At 42.3% G+C, this 14943-nt stretch overlaps 1 protein-coding gene across 1 annotated transcript in view; it reads right to left on the bottom strand.

Moving 5' to 3' along the window:
• Nucleotides 1-14943, bottom strand: part of flt4 (fms related receptor tyrosine kinase 4) — a 63648-nt gene that overhangs the window by 26340 nt on the left and 22365 nt on the right. Inside the window, exons 2-10 of the mRNA XM_050042187.1 lie at nucleotides 14484-14580; nucleotides 9219-9493; nucleotides 5528-5655; nucleotides 5250-5415; nucleotides 4063-4202; nucleotides 3813-3984; nucleotides 2545-2662; nucleotides 1380-1564; nucleotides 367-532 (exon numbers count right to left, since the gene is read on the bottom strand). Coding sequence (XP_049898144.1) covers nucleotides 367-532; nucleotides 1380-1564; nucleotides 2545-2662; nucleotides 3813-3984; nucleotides 4063-4202; nucleotides 5250-5415; nucleotides 5528-5655; nucleotides 9219-9493; nucleotides 14484-14580 — 1447 coding nt within the window. The remainder of the gene's footprint in view (nucleotides 1-366; nucleotides 533-1379; nucleotides 1565-2544; nucleotides 2663-3812; nucleotides 3985-4062; nucleotides 4203-5249; nucleotides 5416-5527; nucleotides 5656-9218; nucleotides 9494-14483; nucleotides 14581-14943) is intronic.

Below are 14943 nucleotides of genomic sequence, written 5' to 3'. Positions count from 1 at the left end.
GCAGGTTGGATTTTGAACAGACACACTGTCCTTTCGTCTTCTCTTTCCTCTATTTACCTCTCCTCCACCTTCCTCTTTATTGCTGCTCTTTTCATCCACCTCCACATCCCTTTTCCCACCACCTCCTTCTTCATCATCTCCTCCCTCTCTTCTTCACTCCAGAGCCAGTGGATAATTTCACACTGACCTCTTCCTCTTATTTGGTCCCCACGTAACGCTTCATGCACTGCATCCCACACCCCACCTCTCTTCTTTTCTGTCCCATTCCATCAAACCTTATCTGCTCCCACACTGGTTACACAGACATTGTAAAAAAAAAAAAAAATCAAAAAAAAATCAGTGCTGTGTGCAAATATGTGCTCTTACAGTCGGCTCGCAGTGCTGTTGAAGACACACGGGCCCCAGGCCCTCCACTGCCAGCTGACTTTGGGAGTGGGGAGACCATAGGCGGTGCATGTTAGAGTCTGGCTGCTACCACTGGGGTAAGGACTGGATGGGTCCGCCACTTCTTTCTCATGGATCTGTGGGGGAACTGGGGAAAAGGAGAGGCAATGAAGCCATCCAGCCGGCCAGACATAATATTAAGGGTCATAGACCTACTCCAGGATATAAAAATTGGGCAGAACAGGGACACACCCAGGCCAGGACTATTTGCTAGTAACACAGCTAAAACAAATAAAGAGAAAATCACCCAAATACTCATACTACATACACGGCTATGAGATGTATGAGACCACTACAAAACAGAGAGGAAACACTGGTTGGGATAAAATGAAGAGAAACTCAACACGGAAATGCATTAAGGTGGCATTTTAGACTACATCTCCGCTTCAGCCACTTTAATTACATCAAAATGTGGTGCAAATTTTAAGCAGACATAAGACTGCACAAGTAATTATGTTGACATAGACTACTTGTGGTAAATATTCTTAGGAAGGTACAAGAGAGTAAAAGTAACTAATCCTCAAGCGTAGGCACATCCTGACATTTCACTGTAGCTCCCCACCTTATTTATCATTAATGATGCCTTCATGTACTTTGCATTTCCAGGCCCCACTGCTCTGTCATTCAATCTATCACCATCACCCCTTTGCACATTGTTTGTTTACTGATGCAACATTTAAGCTTCTGCAGTATTTCAGCTAATATTTTTTTCATTTCCACAAATCCAATCCACACTTTGACTGATATTATGAATAATATACTCATCAAAATACTTCCATAGTTGTGCAAACACTCCACGCTCCTTGCTTAGACAAACAGTAAACCTCTAGAGTTTTGTAGCAGGAATGTTAACTGTTGTGCATTCTTTTATGTTTTAGACACAAAACATCTGTTGTGATTTTCCCTGAGGCCACACAGAGCGACAGACTAGTTACCGTTGACAACAAGCGTGATGTTGAGCCTCTTCTCCAGCACGGCTGCGCTGTTCTTCAGCACCAACGCATAGAGCCCAGAATCCTCCTGACAAACATCCTTAATCTCCAAAGCGTGGTTTAGGTGCATCCTCATCCTTTTCATCTTGAACTCTGGGCGCTGGTTTATCAGCTTGCCATCTTTATACCTGGACATAGAAAACACAGCTGCTACAGCACAGGAAACACTCCAGGGGCCTCACTACAGAACGTCTCTAAGTCTTAACTCATGTCTTATCTCACTTTGGTGCTACAGAAATATGTTTCCTAACTGCATTTTGGAAAAAACAATCCTATATATCTTCGGATAGGAATCCAACCTTGACAGAAGCACAGGTGAGGAAGTGAGACCCTGTCCTACTACTCAGAATAACTGCCAAAAATTGCAGCAGCATTGTTGATAAGTCTGTATGGCAATGACAATGAAGACAGGAAACAACATGAATGTATAATGATTTTAAAGCCACTCAAACAGTTTGATGATGCTTTGAATTTTGGATCATGTATTAATGGGTATAACGTGTATCGACTGCCAAGACAATTAATTTCGGATTTGATCCATGTGCTAAGTCTGGCTCTGGAGAGGCCCACAAGGAGGCATGGCACTCTGCCAGTGGTCATACAGATCACAATTGCACAGCTTTGCGTTTCATGCACCCTCACAGAGGTCACCCAAGCTATCTGTTCTCTGGCGCCGCAATGTATACGTTACCCACAAGAAGAAGAGGTACTATAAATCAAGGCCAGTGAGACTTGAGAGCTGTTGATACTATAGCTTGTCCATACTGAGTAACCCACTGGTTCTTTCTAATCAAATATTCAGACAGGACGAGTGCCAGCTGAAGAATCAAATGAACAGTTATAGTGAGGATTTCTTAAGGTAAGATGGGATGTCAGAAATAGGATAAGACACAGCCATAAGTATAGGAATTGATTCTGTTGGATTTTCTTTCCTATGTTTGAAACTTCAGTTAAGACAGGATAAGCAGTTAGGATAATTTCCTACAATGAGCCCCCAGCTGAGTTGCTGTGCCCTAAATTAATCTGTAAACCTAAGCAGTATGAAGCGTAATTATGCTTTTGAAAATTGCCCATTACATTTAATGAAGACGCCAGAGTCTCATCTTACCATTGTGTTTCAGGTGCGGGGAAGGCAGACACATTCACTTGTAATTTGAAGGACTTCTGGCCAGCCGTTACCTCCACCACAGGTCCATGTCTGTAGTTGAGGCTGATGAATGGCTTTTCTGGAAGAAGAGACAGAGACAAATCTTCTGAGCATCAAACACTCGGCCGCTGTGGGATCAAAACTTGAGCTGAAACATCTCAAATCACATCACTGTTTACTCACACAGTATCTTCACCTAATTGTGTTGCTAGTTAAATGATGATTACACACGAGGTGGTTAGAGAAGTTTTATGGATATTTAAACACATTTTCTTGCTGTGATTCTTGGGGTGACCATTGCAATCAGAGCCACCATTCAAGCCTAAAGCGCTAAATATGTGGTAGATTTTTGGTGGATTATTCCTTTACAGCAAGACCACATGGTTTTTAAATGAAATAAATTCTTCATTCTATTTAAATGTAAATTATAAGCAATGAAATAACCTTGTTCAGTTAAGTATCCTCTGGATTTTTTTCCCAGTTGAGCCGTCCTTGTAGCTTATGGTGACTAATGTAAGGTAATGGTAGCAATGTAAAGCTACACTTTTACTGCTCTATTATAGAGAATACATAGTCATCTGCATACCATTATGTAATACATTTTAGCATTTACCAGTATCCCATAATTGCAAGTAACATAGGCCTGCTATGTTTTTAAAATTCAGTACAGACCTTCATGGACTTTTCATGTAGCGCTACAAGGTTCTTTTTCTTGGTTTTGAGTGAGATGTCTCGACAGTTACTGAATAGCTTGCCATAAAATGTGGTTCAGATTTTCACATTTAGTCTTGTTAATATGTGCAGATGCTCATGATTAAAGGACTACTTTTTGAATTGGGGTTGTATGAGGTACTTATCCAGTCAGTGTTTTATAACCTATAGATGGCGGAAACAGTCAGGAGCACCTCCATGGAAGCTCAGGAATGTACTGCTGTGGACGGGAGCAGCAGCAAAATGTATTTTAAGTTTTTAAGGTAGCCTTTTTTAGGCGGCTAAAATATGTTTTTGCTGCTGCCTCCGTCCATGGCACCACATTGCTTAGCTTCTGTGGTAATGTTCTTACCTGTTTCTCCAACGTGGGGCCATGCTGAATTCCTTCTGTTGTAGGCAATACACTGACTATAGATAAGTGCCCACTTCAACAGATCTGAACTTTCCCTTTACTGTGATATTTAGGATTTATTGAACACGAGGATGGCCAATTAGTACTGCTCTGAACTATTGCTTACCATAAACTATGACCTGAGTTTGTTGGGTTTGTGTTGTGTCCATGCTGGTGACGTTGCAGCTGTACAGGCCAGTGTCCGTGACATTGACACTGTGGATGGTCAGGATGCTGACAGCCTCTGTGGCGTGAGACAGGGCTTCCCTGTGGGGCTTAGTGTCCTCCCAACTGTTCGGCTGGTGAGATTAAATGAAATTCAGGTGTTTAATTTACTGATGCTGTTGAATGTGTGACCAACTGTTGCTGCTACATACCTGTTTGCGAGGGTAAGACCATCGAATGTCCACTCCAGCGTTGAACTCCACCAACGCTGTGCAGTTCAGGGTGAGGGCCTCCCCCATGATCAGCTCGACTGGGTCTTCAGGAAACAGCTTGACATCGTAAACATGACTTCCTGTCCGGGAAAGAGAAAAAGGGGAGGGGGTGGCAGAAACGGAGGGAGGGGGAGACAGTGAGAGGTCACGGTGACATCGTCAGCAGATTTTCCTTCCTTGCAGGACCAGAGGAAATGACTTTCCTTTGGACCAGAGGAGCCATCCTACCATAAAGAAGCTGTCCCTCACAAGCTCGCACTATTTCCATTCATGTGTCAAAGTATATATCAGTGAAGGAAATTAAAGTGGAATATAGAGAAGCCTCAATTCAAGATAAGACAGAAGAAGCACGAAAACTCTGGACACTGGCCAATGTCTCTGATATTCAAGCCACCTCTCTCTGCAGTCTCTGGAAATTACACAGGGTGTAAGAACAACATGACTGCTGGTGATGTCTGTGCAGCAGACTGTGATTGCCTGATTGTTTAAACGCTCCATTAGCGTCCAGAGTGAAGACTCGCTCTCAGTTTCTCCTCTGACTGATGCTGCTGTTACTTTTGGCCCGGCAGCAGTGGGTATAGTTTCCTTTCACCCTCTGAAGTGAGAGGTGAATGATCTCGCACAACACAGCAAAGAGCCTCCGGGTCCCTCAGAGTTCACTCCCAACAAAAGTGAGCCTCGACATGAAATCTCAGCATCTTAGTTCTTTTCAATTTAATTATGCCCTCCCTTCTCTTCTCTTCCCTTTCTTCCTTTTCTTTTAATTCTGCCGGCATAATGGCACACGTCCCCCACATTAAAAAGGGAGTTGTATTTTTCTGAGGAAATGATATAATGAAATAAAATCCTTCAAATTGTCAGCATTAAGGCGTAATTGGTTCACTGGCTGCCACGCAGAATTATGGTGGCGGCGCAGTCCTTCTAGCACCACCTTTGATTTCCTTACTAATTTCTCTTTCAACAAGAGCAGAGCTTCAAATCTAATTTCAATATTTGCACTGGGTCCGTTCTGTTTTTGTAGCTGCTGAAAAAAAGGTTTGTATGTTTTTGTTCATGTTTTTGCTAGAACACAGGAGGAGACTGAACCCTTTAAACCTCTGTGGTTACACACAGATATGTTTTTTTACCTGTCAGGTGGATCAGGTAGCTGGGAGACTGATACTCTCTGCCTCCCAGCATGGCGACGCAGGTGATTCCGATGAGCATCGGCATACTGTCCACAATGTGTCTGGGAATGGACCAGCCTCGCTTGTTGTCCCATGTCATCCCGCTCTTCTCCAGAGGCGTGGGATACTGAAAAGACATGCATATTAGAAAAGAAAATTGCTCAAATGATCAAATCAAGCGTTGCCTGACAGCTTCAATTGGAGGAATAGAGTGTAAGAAATCTGTGGTGAGTACAAACCGTGTAGAGAGTGACGTTCAGATCAGGCACCGTGACCAGGCACGGCACTGTGACTTGGGTGGTGAAGCGGGTGACTAAAATGGTCTTCAGGTCATTTTCATCTCTTCTGAGGAAGGGCCTCTCGGGGTCTGGGTGCAGAATTAAACAGGGATCTGTTAAAGGGTAACCCTGATAGCAGCCGGGGATAATGGCAGCTATTACAGAGGTAACTTCATCAGTGGACAGTCACGAATCTCGCAGCTTGATAATGACCCCCACAGACAGGCTATGTGGCGTTTATCATGATCACCGTGTGATGCAACAGTTCAGTCTGTCCCCACACAGTAAACAGCATTAAGAAGTGCTATTACATGTCAGCTGAGAGCCCGACAGCCGAGGGCTTTGTTCCTCCTCTGAACAGTGCTGCAAGCTCTCTGTTAGTGGAAAATATCTCTCCTGTGTTTCTTCCTCAGCACCTTGATGTTTCCCTTTTTATTGTCTTTGACTCAAAGCTATAGCAGGAGGGCTTCGGGAGACATCACAGCAATTGTGCCACCAATTTACATTGCAGCTGTTATCACTACAAAACCTCATATTCCCACAGCATGAGCCCACACTATTAGACAAATGCTTATCTCTCAGGCTTTCCTGTCAACACCAGCGACTTTTGTACAGCAGCCACAGATGTTGTGTGACTACCACTCGCTTCTTTTCTTATTTCTTTCTCCTCACGATAAGCCTTCTTATTATTTTCTTACTTTTTTTCCAAAGCTTATATATCTGCCCCACGGTGGTCTGAATTCACACAGGTACCAGAAATAATACACAACTCCTCGCAGTTTAAGTTCTTCAAAATAAATCACTGCAGGTGTTAGAGTGTAATCGGTATTGTAAGAGGAGATGTCGCGCCTGGGGCGTGAGGAGTTTGCAAACCACCGGGGATATGAGCCTGGGTATGAGTGTGAAAAAGTGTGTGTCAGGGGAAGTGTTTGTGTATTTTACATAAGCCTATATGCAGGGCCGGTCCTAGACTTTTGGGGGCCTTAAGCAGGGTTTTGTTCGGGGGACCCTGTCATTATAGCGTGTTGCCACTTCAACTGGCACTGAACCAACTTGTGTATCTAAAATATTAGTTTAAGCACACATTACATACAGTTAACACAGTATTTGTCCATTACGCCCAACACTATTAATGGTCCTTCTCTGGGCCTTTTGCTCTGGTAAAAGAATCTCAATTGTCGTCATGTGCAGATGTTCAAAGGTTGTAAGGATATCATACAACCAAAAAGATATGATGCACAAGGCAACAATATGGTGAAGAATAGGCTTTGGCGGTATTTGTTTTTTCATACCTTTCTACCTGCTGAAATGTCAACAGGGTATATGGTATATGATGGTATTTGTGTGCACCACTACCTAGTTTGTCATTTAGTTAGTTAGTTCACTATTCCAACAATCACCAGCTCTGGTTGGCAGAAATAAACCCCTTAATTCACCAAGTTAGACTTGAAAATATGCTGTCTTCCCTGCTATATCGCTTTGCTGTCATTAGCTGGCTGTTTACAGTCCTGTAACGTTATCCTCAACACTCGCAGTCCTTTCCTAGTTCAGTTGCCTGATCCACCAGACTGACCTCTGGTGGCGAGTGCTGGGCACTACATGCAATACATCCTCAATACAGCCTCACCATGTGAGTTTAATAGACAGATTAGCATCTGTATTTTTGACAGTACTGAAAATGATACCGTCAGGATTTCTAAATACTGTGATACAGCCCAAGCCTATTGAAAAACATATATTTATCACAAATAAGGAATAATATTGTGCAAAGTCTGGTACAGTGATTAAATGATGAATAAAGACAATAGGAGCTCTATTTAAATAAGACGTTGACATTAAATTGCATGAGAAAAGGAACTAATACAGTAAATCAGCGGGTAGTTTGGAGTGCTGGTTTAGTCTTATTTTAATCAAATATATTCTTTTGCTAATCAGTTATTAATCCATTGACCTTTAATTTGCTATTCCTTATGATTTCTTTTGAGAACTTTCTAAATATAATTATTTGTAGTGACAGTACATTTCAAACTGGTTGACATCTCCACTATGTAGGCAGGTAAGGACATAACATGTGGCTGTCGCAATATGAAAATAATTGTACCACTTTCTTAAAGCGACATCCAAATGTATCAGTTTAAGTCACGAGCTGCAGTTCTAGCAAACACCTGAAGAATAGCTAGGGCACATGCTTATCCCCGTTTCTGTTAACTTTCATTTTTGTCTTTCTTTAATTTTTCACATCTAATACAACCTCAAAATGTGCTTTATAATTTTACCACAGAATCCTGGGAGTGCTTGTTTGGTCAGGGACAGCAAATTACTCACTTAGTCTACCTAAATTGTTCATTTTGCCCATCTCAAGCTTGTTTTGTCAGTAATTGTTTCCAAAATGGCACAAAACATTATCAGTTTTTTTAGGAAGTTTCATTTCTATTTTGTTACCGTCTTGTGTTCAGTAAAAGAAATTCAAGGGGGCCCTCAGGAACTGCTTTTATCACTTAATGGTGCTTCTGTGCATGCGTGTATACACACACACACACACACACACACACACACACACACACACATACAGTACATCCGTGCACAGTACAGTAATGTATGTTTTATTGTTTGGATGGTGCAGCAGAGACGGTAAAGGGGGGGGGGGGGGGTCTAATTTATGGCTGCGATGTCATCTGCTCCTGATCAGCCCCCTGGTTAGATCTGTGGAAACTGTTTTGGCACCTTGTCAGTGGGGATAAACAGGCGTTTCACATGAGTGGACTGGTCAGCAGGATTCCCTTACATGACAATCATCTGTCTCCTCCACTCTCCCTGTCCGCCCCTCTTTCTACTTTACTCCCACAGTGCATAAAGCGAGGCAAGGAAAAGTAAAGAGGCTACTCTTCAGGCCAGGCTCCAGGGTCCTAAGGTTGGTATAAAATAAAGAAAGTAGGAGTGATGGCTTTGAATCCTAATATCATATGAGTCACAGTGTAACAGCAAGGAAAAACAGTGGTAGCAAAACCAATTTCACTGTGTAGGTCTTATCAGATTTGACTCCAAAAAAATGCATGAAATGTCTCTTGAGAAGGTGAATTAAAGGATGGAGGCTGCTATATTTCAGTATTAATAAATTAACAACATATCCTTTTTCTAATTACAAAATGCAATGAGCTGCTTATTCCTACCTTTATCAAACACTTTGGATCTCTAATTTCCCTAAACATTAATCCTGCCAGCTTCCAGGATGTTACTGAGGCAAAGTCAACAACTTCAAGTTCTAATAATGCAGGAGTTGCTTTGATACTGAAGTCACATTCAAACAGGAGATCTGTTTCAGTAGGATGACCATGTTGTTTGGTTTTTGTGACCCTCCCAAGAAAAAGAGAAACTGAAGATGAAAGGGTCCACACAGCCAAGATAAAGGGCTACAGAGTTCAGAAAAGAAACATGTTCTCTTTGAACAGAGAGCAGGTACAGGCAGCAAAATGGCCCCATAAACTGCATACTCACTACTCTATGAAATTAATTTCTAAATAGAAAAGAAAACTCATGGCTGGAAATGAGATATTTTGTTGGAAATTACATGGTTTTTCATTTCCTTGCGTCAGCACAGGGTATGTGCGTGTGTGTGTGTGTGTGTGTGTGTGTGTGTGGAAGTGTGACTCACCCCTGATGAAGACATAAATGCTGACGGCAGTGGTGCCGACAATGATGGCCTTGACATCTTTGTAATAGCAGCGATAGTAGCCCGTATCCGTGGCCTGTGCCCTGTGGAGGACCAGCCTCTTGCAGTACGGCCTCCCAGGCTGCCCTGGACACTCGCTGATCAAGGCGACCCTCTGCCCGGGGGCCCGGGTGGTCGGCAGCTGGGCCTGACGGTCGGTTAAATCCTGTCTCACCAGAGTCTGATCAGGCCAGGCCCAGGCCAGAGTGTGCTGTCCCCTGAGGAGACATCAGGTCAAAGGACATGGGACATATCTGAGGTTAGTATGAGCTTTAGGGTGATAAATATCATCCACAGGTCAAATATGAAATTTAATGTACATATGAGCAGCTGACTGTTGTTTTAAAAGGGATCTATTGTGCTTTTCCATATAATGTGTTTTATATTTAGTGTTACAATAACAGTTATTTATATAAAAGTTATTTATATATATTTATATACATGGCCAAAGTTTCAAATAATGAGGTAAACATCTGTTGAAGTAATCCCTGTAATCCTACGATTCTGAACGCTCCATTTCCAATGCTTCTTCAACTTTGGCTACAGTATGACATATTTCTTTATATGGTCATCTGCTCCAGGCACACCACCACAAACGTTGCTGAAGCTACATGCTAACATCAGGCAAATGTGTAAACTAGGTTGCCAATGTTGTAAATTTCTCCCTGATCTTGGATCATATTCCGTCAGGACCATATCCAGTTGAGTAGACTCTTTTTTTGGTGATTTTTTTCAGGTAAAAAGTGTTGCTATACTCTGCTCCACTCATTTCCCAGCTGCAAGTACACTGCTAATGTACATGTAGCTACATGCTAACATCAGGGAACTTGTAATCTTGGTTGTTGATGTTGTTAATTTCTCCTCAATTTCAGATCATAGTCCATCTGGAACGTGCCCGGTTGTGTTTAGAAGCTTCAATTGGTGTTTCTTCCAGCCGCCCTATAGGAAGAGTGTTTTTCCCATTGACTTACATTGGGAAAGAGACGTACATAAATCAGTGGATATGGGGTTTTTTTAGCATTACAACCTGCAAAATGACTTGTTTTACTGTCAGGATTTAATCCATTTGGTCTGATTTTTAAAGTGTGGAAGAGCTCACGATGAAATCATTCTATCTGATTTCAAGTTAGCAGAGCACTAAACCGGCAGCAGCCAGCTCGGCTGGTGGAAGTCTCTAGTGCGCTTTCTCTATGGACCCAATGATGTGGAAGACGCAGGTAATTTTATACCCAGGAAGTTGAACTTTTTTGGCTTCATGTGCCAATCGGCAATGTTCATAGGAATGAATGGGGCCCCACCTCCAATGCTGGTTTCAGTTCTCTTGATACAACCGTGTTCTTTTCATGGTTAAAAAGCTGCTATTCCCCTTTGAAGTCATCCCCCGGCAGCAATGACAAGAGAAGCAGAAATAACGCCGGATAACCCCAACCAATACCGTTAGCGCTTATCAATACTACGGTCTTTGATAATTTAGCCCCGGTGCTAATTTAGTACCAGGTTTCAGCTCCAAACCCTAATCAAAACACAAACAAAGTGAAGCTTGTAGAAATTAAATAAAGATTGCAGCCACACTGGCACGGAAGTGCAGAACGCTGCAAGTGTGTGTTCCACCAATCAGCGTTCTTCGGCACACAGCCTCTTTTTTCAGGGAAAGTTTGGGGTTGAGGGAAAGTTTTTTCCCTGGGTAATTTTGGTGGAAACGTGCCGAGGTTTTTCAAAATCCCAGGTAAATGATAAAAGCTCCTGCGGTGGAAAATTGGCTATGGACACCCAGAAAAGCTGATTGAGGGGATGACCAAGGGGCGGGCATAAAGAGACAGGACTAAAAATTGAGCTTTTCAGACAGAGGGTGAATCCAGTTAGGGATGCACGATATTGGATTTTTGCAGATATTCAATATGCCGATAATATAACAATTTATTTGACCAAAAACCAATACCAATATCGATATATCCACTGTTTTCCCCATTTCAAGTGATCATCAAGTCTCTTCTGTAGTGGAATTAGCATCATATTATATAGGCATACTTTTATTATGATGGCCCACCAGCAGATGGAGACATGAAATACAATGCTTTCCTATGTAATATTCATTCATTGTCCAAAATAAGAAAACGCATGTTGGCCAACTCTGGTCGGTTCACTTTGAAGCCAATATCGGCCAATATCAATAATGTACTGATATCATTGTGCATCCCTAGTTCCAGCACAGACAGTATGAGAAAAAATAACCTGAACATGAGCATAATAGGTCCTCTTTAAGGCATACTTAAAAATATGAACAGAATCCTTTAAATTTTTTGGTATCTGTATTATTCACATTCTACCAGTCGTGTAAATAACTGTTATATCTGAGAAGTGCTTGTGTGCAAGTGAGTGAATACTATGTTTGTGTGTGTGTGTGTGTGTGTGTGTGTGTGTGTTGTACTCTGTGCATCCACACATCCCTGTTTGCTTTGTGATTTGTCACATAAACTCAGTTATGGTTGGACATGTTAACCCGGAGGCTTTATGAGCGAGATTGAGTGGAGTCATAATGGCTGTCTGAAAGCTGATAGCTATGCTCTCACCACCTGCCTCCACCAACTACAAAATGTCCACATTTGCAGACAGTGCCAAAATGTGATGACTGGAAATAACGGCCCCAAAAAATCACAGAAGGCAGTAAAAACGTTCTGCAGGTTATTTTCCGACCCTTGTGAACAGCGTCAACCTATCTCGATTTTAGAAAATTGCACATTGTAAAGACTAAATTGACCCAAATGAAACTGACTTCCTCTCCCCGGAGACTGTCAGTGGTGCTGGCCATGTGAGGTTTACATGCAAACAAGTATTTAAGACCTGCACTGGAAGAAATCCAAAGGTATCATCAGCCTTCCAAAGACAGCTGTTTTTTTTGTACCGCAGAAACAAAACGGTTAATGGAGTGACAGCTTGGCAGCAGGCAGAGCTGCAGAGATCTCATAAGGATAAAGGACGGTTATTGTGGGTGAATTCATATCTCACATGAACTCAGTTTAAATCAGTGTTGGCTGTGCTTTAAGAATAAAAACATCTCTGTGTGTCTTATAGGACACGGTCTATTTTTCCTATGGATTTAGATGTATTAGAAAATGTGGTCTCATTTTTTGTGTATTTTTTTTTAGCTGAGATGTTTCACATGCAAAATAAAAGTCTAAGGATATTGGATGTTGGCTGTCTTACAGATTTTAAAGCCCTCTGAGAAATGTTGGGTCTTCAAAAATAAAATATAATGGTTTCCATCAAAAACACAAGGCATACAAAATGCTATGGAAGCTCAAATTGTTTCATAGTAACAATGTATGAGTGGTGGAGGAACTATTCAGATCCTTTGCTGAAGTGAAATAGCAACAGCACCCTGTGAAATACTCTCACAAGTACAAGTCCTGCATTAAAAATGTTATTTAAGCAAAAGAACCGTGTCAGCATGGGTTTTCTCCGGGTTCTCCGGGTTCCTCCCACAGTCGAAAGACATGCAGAATAGGTTAACTGGTGACTCTAAATTGGTCGTAGGTGTGAATGTGAACGTGACTGGTTGTCTGTCTCTATGTGTCAGCCCTGTGATAGTCTGTCGACCTGTCCAGGGTGTACCCTGCCTCTCGCCCAATGACAACCGGGATAGGCTCCAGCACCCCAGCACAACCCCCAACAAGATAAGTGGTTATGAAAAATGAATGAATGAGATTTTATTAGTAAAACATAAAGCAACATTTTATTGTTATAGTCTGCAAAGTTTCATATCAGGGTGCAACTAAGGATTAATTTAATTACTGATTATTTTCTTGATTAACTGTCTGGTCTGCAATACATCCTTGTTCTATTTTATACTGTAATTTAAGTCAAAGTGAAATTATTGTTGCTCTTCTTAAAGCCAGACGCCATTGACAAAAACAATAATTTACCTTGACGATTACTGGAGCAGCTGGTCTACCACTGCCACAGTCAGTTAGCTTGTTTGTGTCTGAACTTTACCTTTAAAACACTAAAGTCACACAATAATACAAACAAACTAACTAATCGAGGCAGTGGTAGACCAGCTGCTCCAGTAATCAGCAAGGTAAAATCATTGTTTTTGTCAATGGAGTCTGGCTTTGAAGAGAGCATTGGTAAGTTTAACTTTGAGTCCACTTCCTTATTGCAATTGGCTGTCTGTTTGTTAAGTACTGAGCATACGACTGGATAAAACCTACGATTTTCATCACGATTTTGACATCACAGAGGATCTTAAGAGCCACCTTGGGTCGGAGGTGAGTCGGCAGATAGTCTGCCACGAGTCCTCATGTGTAAACAAGTCTATGAGCAAGTCGCCCCCTCGTCTGTGACTGGGACTGGATATCTGGCATGCTAGAAAACTGGAGAAGTCTGACACGACTGACAAAGAGCATCACCCTGGTTGCTTGTTTCTCTCCCAAGATCTGGCAACACTGACAAGCCGGCAAGCATCAACAACAATGGCGGCGTCCACAGGATCACGGGGAGCACGCTGTGTTTGGACCCAGGCCCTGGAGGCACATCTGATTCAACAACACTGGAAAGAATATCCATGCCTTTACGGTGTCGTCTCCAAGTTAAAAAAACGTAGTTTGGTGACGTCACCGAGTTATCTGGGGCTCTGTCAGCGAGGGCTCGGTGGAGAAATCTTGTGGTGTGCATACACAGGTCGTAACGCAGTTGGCGAGACTCCCGCTGACAGAAACACACGTCGCCAGGTATGAACACTCAAAAGATTACGATGGTCTCCATGACGCAAAATCAGGGTGAAAATCGTGTAATGTAAACTAGCCTAAAATGAGACTCAGATTATACTGCACGAGTTGTGTGAGAGTTTGTAAACTGATGTTTTGACATAGTTTTCCTGCTTTAAATGTGGACCCCAATGACTTCAACTCATCAAGAAATTTCTCATTTTTGGATTCTTTGTTCACTGTGGAGGCATGTGAGAAAAACAAAGATTTCTTCAAGAATTCATTGTAACACAGGGGGAGTTATTGATACACATGTGATAACTAGGCACAATTCTTGAGTGAATGTAGTTACACTCCACCACAGCAGTGTATTGCACTCTATGAATCTCTTCTGGCATTCATGGGTCATTATTATGAAATAAGAAGCCTGAAACAATAAACAGCAAGTCATGCACAAGTGCACGTACACACTCCCAAACCACACAGGAGCACAAACACATACCTGCATGTAATAGTGAGTGTTTCGTGGACTGGGATCACTAGGTCGTCTTTGGCACTGTCAAGGATGGGTGGAGTCATAGAAAAGCCAATCACCAGACCTGAGGGAGCGAACACAGCAACTGCATTAGATTCATGTTACACAGGTCAGTCAGGACCTAGTGGTTTTGACAGAGCTGCTGGTAGGCTGTCAAATCTCCCAAACACATCTGGAATCCGAAATCTGACACGACAGCAGCTCAGACAGCACGTTGTTCATTACATTTACAAGCTGTAAGGCAATCTGCAGGCAAAGCACTCGGTCCCTAATGCTGAGAAACACCCAGACAGAGAAATCACGGTCGTTGCTGCTCGGAGCTCTCTGCTTCCATCTCTGAAATAGCCACAAAGACCATTCGCCCTTGATTCATTACCAATGTATTTACTTCAGCTACTTGGTTAATATGGCCGCCCTAGAATGTCAT

The sequence above is a fragment of the Epinephelus moara genome, chromosome 4 (assembly GCF_006386435.1).
Source record: "Epinephelus moara isolate mb chromosome 4, YSFRI_EMoa_1.0, whole genome shotgun sequence".
NCBI classification, from domain to species: domain Eukaryota; kingdom Metazoa; phylum Chordata; class Actinopteri; order Perciformes; family Serranidae; genus Epinephelus; species Epinephelus moara.
The sequence above is the reverse complement of the archived record's forward strand: the minus strand, read 5'-3'. Positions and strand labels throughout refer to the sequence as shown.